The following is a 15,774-nucleotide window of genomic DNA, read 5'->3' on the forward strand; positions in this document are numbered from 1 at the left end:
GCAGGAGTGTAGGTTGATGTTAATATAGTAATTGCGCAGTAATGCAGGAGTGTAGGTTGATGTTAATATAGTAATTGCACAGTAATGCAGGACTGTGGTAGGTTGATGTTAATATAGTAATTGCGCAGTAATGCAGGAGTGTAGGTTGATGTTAATATAGTAATTGCACAGTAATGCAGGACTGTGGTAGGTTGATGTTAATATAGTAATTTCACAGTAATGCAGGACTGTGGTAGGTTGATGTTAATATAGTAATTGCGCAGTAATGCAGGAGTGCGGTAGGTTGATGTTAATATAGTAATTGCACAGTAATGCAGGAGTGCGGTAGGTTGATGTTAATATAGTAATTGCGCAGTAATGCAGGAGTGTAGGTTGATGTTAATATAGTAATTGCACAGTAATGCAGGAGTGTAGGTGTGATGTTAATATAGTAATTGCACAGTAATGCAGGAGTGCGGTAGGTTGATGTTAATATAGTAATTGCACAGTAATGCAGGAGTGCGGTAGGTTGATGTTAATATAGTAATTTCACAGTAATGCAGGAGTGTAGGTGTGATGTTAATATAGTAAGTGCACAGTAATGCAGGAGTGTAGGTGTGATGTTAATATAGTAATTGCACAGTAATGCAGGACTGTGGTAGGTGTGATGTTAATATAGTAATTGCACAGTAATGCAGGAGTGTAGGTGTGATGTTAATATAGTAAGTGCACAGTAATGCAGGAGTGTAGGTGTGATGTTAATATAGTAATTGCACAGTAATGCAGGAGTGTAGGTTGATGTTAATATAGTAAGTGCACAGTAATGCAGGACTGCGGTAGGTTGATGTTAATATAGTAATTGCACAGTAATGCAGGACTGCGGTTGGTGTGATGTTAATATAGTAATTTCACAGTAATGCAGGACTGTGGTAGGTTGATGTTAATATAGTAATTGCACAGTAATGCAGGACTGCGGTTGGTGTGATAATATAGTAATTGCACAGTAATGCAGGAGTGCGGTAGGTTGATGTTAATATAGTAATTGCGCAGTAATGCAGGAGTGTAGGTGTGATGTTAATATAGTAATTGCACAGTAATGCAGGAGTGTAGGTGTGATGTTAATATAGTAAGTGCACAGTAATGCAGGAGTGTAGGTGTGATGTTAATATAGTAATTGCACAGTAATGCAGGAGTGTAGGTTGATGTTAATATAGTAATTGCACAGTAATGCAGGACTGTGGTAGGTTGATGTTAATATAGTAATTGCACAGTAATGCAGGAGTGTAGGTGTGATGTTAATATAGTAATTGCACAGTAATGCAGGACTGTGGTAGGTGTGATGTTAATATAGTAATTGCACAGTAATGCAGGAGTGTAGGTTGATGTTAATATAGTAATTGCACAGTAATGCAGGAGTGTAGGTGTGATGTTAATATAGTAAGTGCACAGTAATGCAGGACTGCGGTAGGTTGATGTTAATATAGTAATTGCGCAGTAATGCAGGAGTGTGGTAGGTGTGATGTTAATATAGTAATTGCACAGTAATGCAGGAGTGTGGTAGGTGTGATGTTAATATAGTAATTGCGCAGTAATGCAGGAGTGCGGTAGGTTGATGTTAATATAGTAATTGCACAGTAATGCAGGAGTGTAGGTTGATGTTAATATAGTAATTGCGCAGTAATGCAGGAGTGTAGGTTGATGTTAATATAGTACTTGCACAGTAATGCAGGACTGCGGTAGGTGTGATGTTAATATAGTAATTGCACAGTAATGCAGGACTGCGGTAGGTTGATGTTAATATAGTAATTGCACAGTAATGCAGGACTGCGGTAGGTGTGATGTTAATATAGTAATTACACAGTAATGCAGGAGTGTGGTAGGTGTGATGTTAATACAGTAATTGCGCAGTAATGCAGGAGTGCGGTAGGTTGATGTTAATATAGTAATTGCACAGTAATGCAGGAGTGTAGGTTGATGTTAATATAGTAATTGCGCAGTAATGCAGGAGTGTAGGTTGATGTTAATATAGTAATTGCGCAGTAATGCAGGAGTGTAGGTTGATGTTAATATAGTACTTGCACAGTAATGCAGGACTGCGGTAGGTGTGATGTTAATATAGTAAGTGCACAGTAATGCAGGAGTGCGGTAGGTTGATGTTAATATAGTAATTGCACAGTAATGCAGGAGTGTAGGTTGATGTTAATATAGTAATTGCACAGTAATGCAGGAGTGTAGGTGTGATGTTAATATAGTAATTGCACAGTAATGCAGGAGTGTAGGTTGATGTTAATATAGTAATTGCACAGTAATGCAGGACTGCGGTAGGTTGATGTTAATATAGTAAGTGCACAGTAATGCAGGACTGCGGTAGGTGTGATGTTAATATAGTAATTGCACAGTAATGCAGGAGTGTAGGTTGATGTTAATATAGTAATTGCACAGTAATGCAGGAGTGTAGGTGTGATGTTAATATAGTAATTGCACAGTAATGCAGGAGTGTAGGTGTGATGTTAATATAGTAAGTGCACAGTAATGCAGGAGTGTAGGTGTGATGTTAATATAGTAATTGCGCAGTAATGCAGGAGTGTGGTAGGTTGATGTTAATATAGTAATTGCACAGTAATGCAGGACTGTGGTAGGTTGATGTTAATATAGTAATTGCACAGTAATGCAGGACTGTGGTAGGTTGATGTTAATATAGTAATTGCACAGTAATGCAGGACTGTGGTAGGTTGATGTTAATATAGTAATTGCGCAGTAATGCAGGAGTGTAGGTTGATGTTAATATAGTAATTGCGCAGTAATGCAGGAGTGTAGGTTGATGTTAATATAGTAATTGCACAGTAATGCAGGAGTGTAGGTGTGATGTTAATATAGTAATTGCGCAGTAATGCAGGAGTGCGGTAGGTTGATGTTAATATAGTAATTGCACAGTAATGCAGGAGTGTAGGTTGATGTTAATATAGTAATTGCACAGTAATGCAGGAGTGCGGTAGGTGTGATGTTAATATAGTAATTGCGCAGTAATGCAGGAGTGTAGGTGTGATGTTAATATAGTAATTGCACAGTAATGCAGGAGTGTAGGTTGATGTTAATATAGTAAGTGCACAGTAATGCAGGACTGCGGTAGGTGTGATGTTAATATAGTAATTGCACAGTAATGCAGGACTGTGGTAGGTGTGATGTTAATATAGTAATTGCGCAGTAATGCAGGAGTGTAGGTTGATGTTAATGTAGTAATTGCGCAGTAATGCAGGAGTGTAGGTGTGATGTTAATATAGTAAGTGCACAGTAATGCAGGACTGCGGTAGGTGTGATGTTAATGTAGTAATTGCGCAGTAATGCAGGAGTGTAGGTGTGATGTTAATGTAGTAATTGCGCAGTAATGCAGGAGTGTAGGTGTGATGTTAATACGGCCGGTTCTGTGTGGCTGCAGTCGGTTGGCCGTCAGTTTGCTGAGACAAATTATATAAAAGTAATTATGCAGTGGCTTAATTAAATCACTTGTTTCACAAGTGGTAGATATTCCAGAACTGTTCCTGCATGTTCCTGGCCCAAGTCATGAGGAAGTCTGGGTAATTAAAAACATGTCATAAAAACATTGTAGAATAAATGAAGAGAATTTGTTTTTATCTCCATCAGAGTCCAGAAACAAATGCAAGGAGGGATCCTCTTAATCATCTTTCTTTGTTGAAATTATTTTATACTTACTATTTTATACTCACTGAAAACTATTATTCATCGTTTATCCAGGTTAGAACCAAGATACCAATTTAATGATTTTTTTTTTTTAATACACAAAATGCAAAAGGATAAATATTCCCACACGGCCTGTAATGATTGTAAAAATGCTGGACTGAAATATGGGTGCCTTCCCTGTAAGAAGGGAGTGCTCAGTAGACCTACCTTTTTAAACCGGAAATTAGTTTCTGCGGTAAATTAGCCCATTGGCATGTTATGCGTTGCTATTGAAATCATGTGAATCTGTGATGGGGAAGTTGTGAAGTTGCCTTTACCGGCTGTGCAGACAATGTGCTCTTTTGAAGAGAATTTAAGAGTATTTATGATGTGAGTCTGTAACCAGGCGCTCTCGCTCCGTTCCCAGGATGTGGGCGACCCGCACAGACTGCCGTACGCCTCCAGCTGGAAGAAGTTCCCCTTCTTCTTCGGCACGGCCATATTCGCCTTCGAAGGGATCGGGGTGGTAAGTATCCCACACGGGGCGTGAGTGAGTGAGTGAGTGAGTGAGAGTGAGTGAGAGTGAGTGAGAGTGAGTGAGTGAGTGAGAGTGAGTGAGTGAGTGAGTGAGTGAGTGAGAGAGTGAGAGAGTGAGAGAGTGAGAGAGTGAGTGAGTGAGTGAGTAAATGTGTGAGTGAGTGGGCCAGCAGGGCCCTGGGCGGAGTGAGGGAGGGAGGTCTGAGATCTGAGATCCCCCAAACGCTGCGGTGCCCCATCACCGCCCTCCGCCGTGACCTCATCAGGACCCCCGGGCGGCTGCGCCTCCGCCCCACTGAGCCCAAAATGGAGGTGATGCTGGCTCCAAAATGGAGATGATGCTGGCTCCAAAATGGAGGTGATGGTGGCTCCAAAATGGAGGTGATGCTTGCTCCAAAGTGGAGGTGATGCTGGCTCCAAAGTGGAGGTGATGCTGGCTCCAAAGTGGAGGTGATGCTGGCTCCAAAATGGAGGTGATGGTGGCTCCAAAGCGTTGATGCTGGCCTGGCAGATTGGAGCTTAATCTGAGTCTCGTGACATCGGGGCTCACGCCGGAGATAAGACCCCCCGTCTCCCTGGGGACAGGCACTTAAATGTATTGATTGAGAAACGCGGAAGCCCTTTCTCAGAAGAGCCGGCCAATGAATCACGGGAGGAGAGAAAGGAAAGCTGTTGATCCCTGGGAGGGACAGCCAGGTCTTATGTAGGGGGCTGGGGCAGAGGATGGACAGATCCCAGACGTGTGGGGGGCTGGGGCAGAGGATGGACAGATTCCAGACGTGTGGCACTTCAGTAATTGTGTGTTGATTTCCAGTGGTGATTTATACGTTCATTTTATGTCCGGCTTAGGAGAGACTGACTCAGAAATGTATGTATAACCTGTTCCTGCCAATTTCGGGTGTTCAGTCGAGCATAAGTTGCACAAGTTTGGGGCGTTAACAAACATCTGATGTTGCTCAGGACTATAGTGGTTCGTGCAAGTGTTGTCTGCTGCTGGGGTTGTTAAACGTTTACAAAAAAATGCTAACCAATAACCAATTCTGAAGCTGAAACGGTAGTTTATTTAAATGTGCCAGCTGGGCGATCCCTGCCCGCACGAAGGGGCCCTTAAGGCCAGCCAGCACCTATGCAGTCCCCAGCCGCAGGTTGTGGAACGGAGGGTTCCTCCAGTCCCCAAAGGGTTCCTCGCTGCATGGTGAAATCTTACATTAACGGCATTTGGCAGACGCTCTTATCCAGAGCGATATACAGTTGATTAGACTAAGCAGGAGACAATCCTCCCCTGGAGCAATGCAGGGTTAAGGGCCTTGCTCAAGGGCCCAACGGCTGTGTGGATCTTATTGTGGCAACACTGGGGATCGAACCACCAACCTTGCGGCTCCAGGTCATGTACCTTAACCACTACACTACAGGCCGCCTGTGTGTGACCATGCCCTCAGCATGGGGGAGTAGAGTAGGGCTCCGGGCGGCCCCTGTAAGTCCAGGCCCAGGCCCCTCAGCAGCGCACAGGCTCTCTCCCCCCAGCGCCCCCTCGCCTCTGTGCTGAAACGCCCCCACTGGGCTCTCCAGGTCGATAAGACCCTGCTGCCCCCACCTCCCTCCTGCAAGGGCAGGTACAGCACTGCCCCCCCCACCTCCCTCCTGCAAGGGCAGGTACATCACTGCCCCCCCCACCTCCCTCCTGCAAGGGCAGATACAGCACTGCTGCCCCCCACCTCCCTCCTGCAAGGGCAGATACAGCACTGCCCCCCTCACCTCCCTCCTGTAAGGGCAGATACAGCACTGCCCCCCCCACCTCCCTCCTGCAAGGGCAGATACAGCACTGCTCCCCCCCACCTCCCTCCTGCAAGGGCAGATACAGCACCTCCCCACCTCCCTCCTGCAAGGGCAGATACAGCACTGCTGCCTCGAGCGAGTTGCTCTTTAAACTCATAATGCTATTTAAACATGTTCTTTCAGCTCTGCGCTTTTAATGCGGCACACAACCTGAGCTCCTAACGATTCCACTTAAGATAATTTACAAGGAGCAGACAGTTTTCTTAAGCTAGTACCTTCATCAAGCTGGTTACTCGCATAAAACTTTTACCTTTCTGAAATGACTCCCGTTTCAGGCACAAAGCATTTATTTACAATGGGCACTAAATCCTTACAACTTTACAATACAACTTTGCTTTGTTGGCACGTCTGCACACACAAAGCCGTAAAGCACACGCCCGTACATTGCATTACATTATTGGCATTTGGATGATGCTCTTATCCAGAGCGACGTACAGTTGATTAGACCAAGCAGGAGACGATCCTCACCTGGAGCAATGCAGGGTTTAAGGGCCTTGCTCAAAGGCCCAGTGGCTGTGCGGATTTTATTGTGGCTACACTGGGATTAGAACCACCGACCTTGCGGGTCCCAGTCATGCACCGTAACCACTACGCTGCAGGTTTCCCTGTACAAGCATACACACGCAAATACACAGGCCACAGCTGTGATCTGCGTGCACCATTTTCTCAGCTTGGCATGGTTGCTGATGGACACATTGTATGTAGTGGAGGGGATTGAAAGCTTGCGGGTGGTGTTTGTGGGGATGGTGGAGGGCGATTCTCCCCCTCTGTGAAATTAGAGTGATATACTACCTCATTACGCACCGAGCAGGGCTAGTGGAGGAGGGGGTCAGATGTGGGTCCTCACCAATCTCAGGACCCCTCCATTCATTTTGTGGTGGTCCTCTGCCAAAACCGTTTAATCATCATGGGCGAGTTAGTTCTTTATTTATTTATTTTACTGTGGAACCAGTGGTGTTAAAGATGTGGAGGAACCATGTGCTAGGGGTGAGGATGATGGATGTGTAGGCGTGGGAGAAGCAGCAGTCTGTGGTGAGATCAGCCATTCTGTGTGTCTCTCAGGAGCTTTGTGGTGCACGTTTATTATTCACTTGCTTTTCATCCGATTCACCGGGTTGTCCTCCTCGTTCTCCCGTTCTCCCATTCTCCCCGTTCTCCCATTCTCCCATGCTCACCACAGAAAAAATGCTCATTTGGTTTTTAACCTTTAGGATTTTCATTGGATGCAGTAAAAGTTGGCATCTGTGACAGAACAACCTGAAGGCGGTGTGACCGAAGGCACAGACACAGACACAGACACAGACACAGGCACAGAGACGGGCACAGACAGAGACAGGCACAGGCACAGGCACAGACAGAGACGGGCACAGGCACAGACAGACACAGGCACAGGCACAGACACAGACACAGAGACAGGCACAGACTGAGACGGGCACAGACAGGCACAGACACAGGCACAGGCACAGACACAGACACAGGCACAGGCACAGGCACAGACACAGACACTGATGTAAAAAGGCTTAACTGCTGTGGGGTGGGGTTAGGCAGGCCAATGCCTTCACTGTAAAAATAATACTTTAAGATTATTACATTCCTGGAGCACCCCTGCTCTTTAAAGCCATTTAGACCACTAATTGCTCTCCAGTGAATTACTCATTGTTCATTTTCCATTGATGCAAAGCTGCTGCTGCTGCTTGGCTTGTTAAGGCTACCACATCACAGTCTGTGTACTGCACAGTAACCCGTCTTTCTTTCTCCGGTGTACCCTCTCTATCTCTCACGTGCCCTTTCAGTGAATCGCAAATAGATGCCTGTAATTTAGCCTGAAGTACAACTTCTAAAAATGGAAGGTGCAGTGAGTAAGCAGAGGCCTTCAATAATTAAGTTGGCCAATCTGTAGAGTGGAATCTCCTGGCTAATTATAAGGTCTGCTGGGAAGTCACATGAGTCTGACCAACAAGAGAACCACAACATCTGTACTACAGATGAGCTCCCTGCATGACTGCACTGCCACGTGAATCCTTTCGTGGTTTTGTGTGTTAAAATATAGCTGCAAGCAGCGATGTCGGGGGCCAAGCGCCAAGGGTGAGCCTTTAAGTCTGGAGACAGAGATGGCCGTTCCAGAACATGCTTGTTGTTGTTGTTGTTGTTAAATTGTGGTCGTATCTGACCGCTAAGTGGTATGTTTAGCCGTTTATGTATTTTTTTTTTGGACCTGTTACTGACTTGCGATGGTCAATAACCATCTGTCTTCTGAATTGACTGGTCTTCAAATTTTCCCATGCTGATGGTTGACAAAGAGATATTGCATGCTTTCTTACCCTTGGTGCTTGGACCCCTAATAATTGTAGCAAAAACAAAAGGGGTCCTACGCACATTGCTTGGCCCCCCAATGACCAATTACCTCATAACTGAGGACAAATTAACTTTGTATATCAGTGACAGATAAAAGTTCTGTAATTAGTGCTGGCGGAAGGGCCTAGAAATGCGTTAAGGCTTAATGTATCCCTCCTGCAGAGGGATGTTTGAGGTAATGACTGAGCACAGCTCCATTTATGTGGCTCAAGATGCACCAGTGCTTAGAACGGCTCAGCACAAACAGCCCTGAATGGAGTAATGCTCAGGGAAAGTATTTCGTCAGACCTGCCAATTCTTTTGAAGAAGCTCTTGTAAAGCCCTCAGGCTCAATTTTGAGGGTGCAAGATTGGTACAAGCACAGTTGTCAATAGTCTTTTGAGGGCCCTAGTTTACTAATTTGGGGCCCCTCCAAAACATTGGCATCTTCTGATTCTTCTGCTGCTGCTGTAGTGGTCCCTGCAGTGTTAACGCAGGCTGGTAGGCCTGAAAGAAGAAACCTGTTTAACCATCGATCCTGGAAGTGAAAACTGTGTTACTGTGGAGGCATGCATAAAGGCAAATTTAAATTAGCAAGATGGTACATGCATAGACCAGTTCTCACAGCCTAATGGAGATGATTAGCAGGGTTAAAAGGTATTGGCCCAGAGGCAGCAGTGCACTGGCCAAACCCTGCCCTTCACCAGGGATGGGCATGAGAAACCCAGCCATTCATAAAATACAATTATTACACTATTACCCATTACACTGTAAAATACAAACACTATTACCCATTACACTGTTGGATAAGAATATATAAAGAAAATGCATATTATTTGCATATTATAACAGTAAACATATTAGTTGTTACAAAGTCATTAATTATGTATTTTTAAATAAGCTATTTGCATTATGTAAATGTGAAAATATACAATTTATTGCTGCATATGCCCTGACTCAAGGTCCCATGAAGTACTTCCTTCCCTTTAAATATGAAGCATATAGTCTCATATTTGAGGTGAGGACCCGCGTGAGGAGAATGTACTCCCGTGTCAGTGCTGCTCTCCCGTGTCAGTGCTGCTCTCCCGTGTCAGTGCTGCTCTCCCCTGTCAGTGCTGCTCTCCCGTGTCTGTGCTGCTCTCCCCTGTCAGTGCTGCTCTCCCCTGTCAGTGCTGCTCTCCCGTGTCTGTGCTGCTCTCCCCTGTCAGTGCTGCTCTCCTGTGTCAGTGCTGCTCTCCCGTGTCAGTGCTGCTCTCCCGTGTCAGTGCTGCTCTCCCCTGTCAGTGCTGCTCTCCTGTGTCAGTGCTGCTCTCCCGCCTCAGTGCTGCTCTCCCGTGTCAGTGCTGCTCTCCCGTGTCAGTGCTGCTCTCCCGCCTCAGTGCTGCTCTCCCGTGTCAGTGCTGCTCTCCCGCCTGAGTGCTGCTCTCCCGTGTCAGTGCTGCTCTCCCGTGTCAGTGCTGCTCCCCCTGTCAGTGCTGCTCTCCCCCTGTCAGTGCTGCTCTCCCGTGTCAGTGCTGCTCTCCCGTGTCTGTGCTGCTCTCCCGTGTCTGTGCTGCTCTCCCGTGTCAGTGCTGCTCTCCCGCCTCAGTGCTGCTCTCCCGTGTCAGTGCTGCTCTCCCGTGTCAGTGCTGCTCTCCCTGTCAGTGCTGCATCAGTGCTGCTCTTCCGTGTCAGTGCTGCTCTCCCTGTCAGTGCTGCTCTCCCCTGTCAGTGCTGCTGTCCCGCCTCAGTGCTGCTCTCCCGTGTCAGTGCTGCTCTCCCGCCTCAGTGCTGCTCTCCCGTGTCAGTGCTGCTCTCCCGTGTCAGTGCTGCTCTCCCGTGTCAGTGCTGCTCTCCCGTGTCAGTGCTGCTGTCCCGCCTCAGTGCTGCTCTCCCGTGTCAGTGCTGCTCTCCCGTGTCAGTGCTGCTCTCCCGTGTCAGTGCTGCTCTCCCGTGTGTGTGTCAGGGCTGTGCAGTGTCTGCAGGCTTCACTCTCAGCCGCTCCACCGTCATCATCAGCTGCATCGCTGCCTTCATTCATGACATTCTGCCTCTTCCACCGTCTGCACAACGTTTATTAAGAGCGGGAACTTCCGCTACGCTGCACCCCTCCTGGTGCTGGAGTTTAAAAAAACGTAATTTAAACTCTAAATAAACTCTGCATTTTATTAACGTGGTTGTAATTGCCTAACTAAAATGAAATTATGGACAGACTCCTAAAATGTAATGAACGAACACCATTGCAGTAGTGACGTTATACAATCAGGTTTGCCTCTAATCTTACAGAAATTATATTCTTTGTTGTGGTAATAATAATATTTAATAATAATATTCATAATTATAATGATGATGATGACCTATGGTGTATTGAAAAACGCCTCCTAAAATGTTAATTTTAGTGGAGCTGCAGGGCTGTTTTCCATGGGGCACTTATGAAGTGATATTCCCTTATCTAGTGTTTATTGGGAATGGTCTGGAATACACATCAGCGCCTGAAACTACTGAATCAAAAAAAATAGAGACGGGTCATAGCTTTGGCCCTACCAAATTCATGACCGTGAAAATCGCATCACAGTCCATGAAATCAAATTCTTCCCGTGAAATTGGGTTTCTCCCGTGTAATTGATTATTTTGCTGTGAAATACAGCAATTTTGCACACTGTGTATTGAAGTTTAGAAAATTTTAATTGACCGAAAGTTTCCATGAATTTTGTAGGGTCACAGACGTGGCAGACAACCAAATATCATATAATTTTGATTGCATATTCCTCATCTTATGAAAAGAAATGATTCAGTATATATGCAGTTGTCCAATACATGCTTTGATTCAATTGTGTCCTTTATTTCAAGAACATAGTTTTGCAGCACTGGGCGTAAGGTTTGGCGGTAATAAGAAGTAAAAAAAGTGGCCCGTCTAGTATTAATATGTGTGTTCAAGATGTCTGTGCAAAAGGAAAATTGACTTTTATTTGCACTACCGTTTATTAGGTTTGGAGGTGGCTTTGTGTCTGTCCGTTCTCCTCAGACAGACTCAGGCGGAGAGAACGCGCTGCCAATAGCAACACGCTCATTTTACACCTCAGGAGTAGCTGAGGAAAAGCAGCACGTCTATGAACATGTAATGCGCGTGCGACTTCTGCAGCCCCGGTTAAACACGTTCAACTGAAAATGTTCTTAACAGATGACCAAACCCTCCATATTTATGGAGGTATCGCCGAGAGAAAGCCTCTAGTGTCCTCTGGGCGCCGATTATATTTTAGTTTCAGGAACTTGTTTGTTGACGTGTCTTCTGAGTGAAGATAGCACATTTGTGGTTTCAGTTTGGGACTCTGGACGCCTGGTGTACCTGGCTCTGATGGTGTACTGCCACCATGGTGTTGTGTCCCTGCGCCGCCCCCCCCCCCCCCCCCCCCGTCGTGTATGCACGCCCAGAAACACCCAGTTTTGTTTTGACACTAACAATGTCTTATCAGCTAGTCATTTTGAGAATGAGTTGTGGGATGGGGATTGTATTTATTCGCAACCTGCCGTGTACAAAAACAGATTACAGTTTGATGGAGATGAGAGAAGGTTGCTGGTTCATGACCCACTGTAATCACAGTAATATCAGTGCTGCTGTTGGGCCCTTGAGCAAGGCCCGCAACCCCACATTGCTCCAGGGGGGATTGGCCCCTGCTTAGTCTAATGAACTGTAAGTCATTTTGCATAAAAGCATCAGATAAATAACTAACAATGTAATTTGTAAAAATACCTAACAGAAAATTTGACAATAGCATGAACTGATATAATATATTTCAGTAGCCTGCTGTTTAGAATTTAAATTTTTCAAGTTTTTCAATTTCAAGTTAGAATTTCAGTTTCTGAAAATTGTGGACATGACATCTGCACTATGCTTTCCTTAAAATCCATGTGAAAATAGCTATATAGTATGCTGTGTGTGCGCTGTTTTATACTGTGTGTGTGCTGTTTTCAGGTTCTCCCACTGGAAAACCAGATGAAGGAACCAAAGCGATTTCCTCAGGCACTGAATATCGGCATGGGCACTGTGATCGTCCTGTACGTCGCCCTGGCGACGTTGGGCTACCTGCACTTTGGGAGCGACATCAAAGGAAGCATCACCCTCAACCTGCCCCACAACGCATGGTGAGTCCACGGCGCCCCTAACACCAGTGCAGGACTTCTGCTGTTCACAGGGCACAGTAAGCCTGCTTCCTCAAGCTCTCGCTCATCTCTGGAGGCATCTGCGCCTCCTTTCAAAGACATGAGTCCAGGAGAGGGTTGGTTTGCCCACCGTAAGCCCACGTTCTCCTCAGCCAAACACAGTAGTAGCAGTAGCAGTAGCAGTAGTAGTAGCAGTAGCAGTAGCAGTAGCAGTAGCAGTAGCAGTAGCAGTAGTAGCAGCAGTAGTAGTAGCAGTAGTAACAGCAACAGCAGTAGTAGTAGCAGTAGCAGTAGCAGTAGTAGCAGTAGTAGCAGCAGCAGTAGCAGTAGTATTAGTAGTAGTAACAGCAGTAGTAGCAGTAGTAGCAGTAGCAGTAGTAGTAGTAGTGGTAGTAGTTATTTATTTCGGTTCTTATTAACTATTTTTACAGAATTAGTGCACATAGAAATAATAAATAACAAACCTCAACGAAAAGGTTGAGGCTGAAGCTTTAGCGTATGACACCCTTTCAACACAATGGAAGTAGAACATGCATCTGGGTTCACTGGGAGCTTTGAACGGTTCTGAATTGTATTTCTGTTGTGTAGTGCAATATAAAATAGGACATTGTTTATTACAAACTACTCTTTCTACAATATACTGCAAGATAACTCTAGTGAGAATAATTTACCTGCCGGAATGTTCCCTCTGAATCATCGGATAACTGCTCGTTCCTGTGGCTTCTGTTGAAGGACGAACTGTGGCTTTCACAAAGCCAATGTAAGACTTTTAACACTTTTTCTGGAGTATTCAGTTGTGAATAATGCTCAAAATGCGGTTTTGTAGCAGAACACCACCTAGATTCTGTCATGTTTTCGTTAAAATGAACGCGTGTGCCCCCATCCTTTGTTGCGAGACAGTGTGCTATAACTTGGCTCAGCTCCACCCTCGCCGTGAATCACGGCAGGACATGCTGAAGACGCACGTGCGGATGACGACAGTGCGGTTCTGAGGGTATTTACTGTGTGCTGTCCACTCCAGCTTCACGGAGCTGACAGGCTTATAGATCATACGGGTATCAAAGGTGCGCCGAGCTGGATCAGCTGATTTACAGGGAGGGATAAGAGCCGTGTATTCTTATAAATGGGAACATCAGGAAAATCTGTTAGGGTGCAGGTGGGGGGGAGGGTGGGGGCTCGTCCAAATCACATTACAACTGATGGATAGACTGCTGTGCGGCTCCAGTGGAAATCACATGGCCAAATAAAAGCAATCTGTTTCTGTAATGCTTTTGGACCTGGTAGCGTGTATTAGAAGGCCGGGTTAAAGCAGCCTTTTGTTAAAACTACAAGAAACAAATTGTTCTCCATTTTCCTGGAAAAGGTTTCTTTGATGCTCCGGAATACAAACAGGCTATTTGCTCCTGTGTGGTGACCTTAACTCTGACCGTGTGTGTGTGTGTGTGTGTGTGTGTGTGTGTGTGTGTGTGTGTGTGTGTGTGTGTGTGTGTGTGTGTGTGTGTGTGTGTGTGTGTGTGTGTGTGTGTGTGTGTGTGTGTGTGTGTGTGTGTGTGTGTGCGTGTGCGCACCTGTGTCTGTGTGTGTGTGTGCGCGTGTCTGTCTGTGTGTATTTGTACACACCTGTGTCTGTGTGTGTGTGTCTGTGTGTGTCTTGTGTGTGTCTGTGTGTGTATGTGTGTGTCTGTGTGTATTTGTACACACCTGTGTCTGTGTGTGTCTGTGTGTATTTGTACACACCTGTGTCTGTGTGTGTCTGTGTGTGTGTGTCTGTGTGTGTCTGTGTGTGTCTTGTGTGTGTCTGTGTGTGTCTGTGTGTCTGTGTGTATTTGTACACACCTGTGTCTGTGTGTGTCTGTGTGTGTGTCTGTGTGTATTTGTACACACCTGTGTCTGTGTGTGTATGTGTATCTGTATGTGTATTGCTTGTACGTGTGTGTGTTTGTGTGCGTGTTTGTGTGTTTGTGTCCGTGTGCGCGTGTGTGTGTGTGTGTGTGTGTGTGTGTGTGTGTGTGTTTGTGTGTGTTTGTGTGTGTTTGTGTGTGTGTGTGTTTATGTGCGTGTGCATGTGCGTGTTTGTGTGTATTTTTGTGTTTGTGTGTGTGTGTGTGAAGGATACATAAGATCACAGACTAGTGTTGTCTGAGTGAGGAATCGGGTAGTGTTTATTATTGAATTTGTGTGACTCAAACAGTCTGATTACATCAGGGATCTTGTTTACAGTTTACAGGGGAATGGTGATTCATAACATTCCACACTGAATGACCTGTGTTTGGGCTTTCGATGTTGATGGAGTGTAATTGTAGTCATTGTTTTCAGTATGTTTGAGCGTTTGTCCTCTCATGTCATTGAGGGCCATTTGAGAGCTGTGCCATAATTTAAAAATGAATGCCTCAGTGTTCCTCAAAAGAAGGTTGCTTAAAAATATCTTCAAAACATTACCACATAAAGTTTCCAACATTTGTCTGTTTTGTTGATACACATGTTTGTGAAGCAGGTGGAGTGAAATTCATATTTCACCCAACTCTGCCTCAGGCTTGAAAATGATTTTCAGCTCTGTCGTGGTTATTATAATTTCAGAGCACATTTTTGACAAAAATGCCACCGTTCCCTGTTCTCGTTTTATAAATGGGACACGATAATTCAACTTTTCTGGAGAGCTTTAGGGGTGTAAAGATTTGTTTTGCATTTCGGGGTGTAAAGATTTGTTTTGCTTTAGGGGTGTAAAGATTTGTTTTGCTTTCGGGGTGCAAAGATTTGTTCTGCTTGGCGGAATGGAAAGGAGGAATTGGTCCATGTGTCAAACCCAATTCTGTACCCAGATATCTGGCTGCCGTTACCAGGCTGTTTCTGTGCCACTGTTTCCGGCTTGGTTAAAGCCAACAAGGCCGGGCCGTGGACATCCTTCTCTTGTGCTGAAATAACCAGTGTTTTTGCCACTGATAAAGTAGGGTAGCCTGTGGCGTAGTGGTTAAGGTACATGACTGGGACCCGCTAGGTCGGTGGTTCGATCCCCGGTGTAGGCACAATATGATTCCGCACAGTTGTTGGGCCCTTGAGCAAGGCCCCTTAACCCTGCATTGCTCCAGGGGAGGATTGTCTCCTGCTTAGTCTAATCAACTGTACGTCGCTCTGGATAAGAGCGTCTGCAAAATGCCGTTAATGTAATGTAATAAAATGACTAGGTATTTTCGCTGCGCTCTCATTGACAGGATCATTATGACGGATATCTCATCTGTTCTTCTCCTGTTTAATTCACGTGGAGAATAAGTG

The 15,774-nt window shown here is 45.4% G+C and overlaps 1 protein-coding gene across 4 annotated transcripts in view; it reads left to right on the top strand.

Moving 5' to 3' along the window:
- The window catches only part of slc36a4 (solute carrier family 36 member 4), a 160,325-nt gene that overhangs the window by 31,982 nt on the left and 112,569 nt on the right, over positions 1–15,774 (top strand). For all 4 annotated transcript variants that reach the window (XM_061216262.1, XM_061216261.1, XM_061216260.1 and 1 more), the window contains exons 9-10: positions 4,085–4,183; positions 12,317–12,486. In XM_061216262.1, the coding sequence (XP_061072246.1) occupies positions 4,085–4,183; positions 12,317–12,486 (269 nt within the window). The remainder of the gene's footprint in view (positions 1–4,084; positions 4,184–12,316; positions 12,487–15,774) is intronic.

The sequence above is a fragment of the Conger conger genome, chromosome 13 (assembly GCF_963514075.1).
Source record: "Conger conger chromosome 13, fConCon1.1, whole genome shotgun sequence".
Lineage (NCBI taxonomy): Eukaryota > Metazoa > Chordata > Actinopteri > Anguilliformes > Congridae > Conger > Conger conger.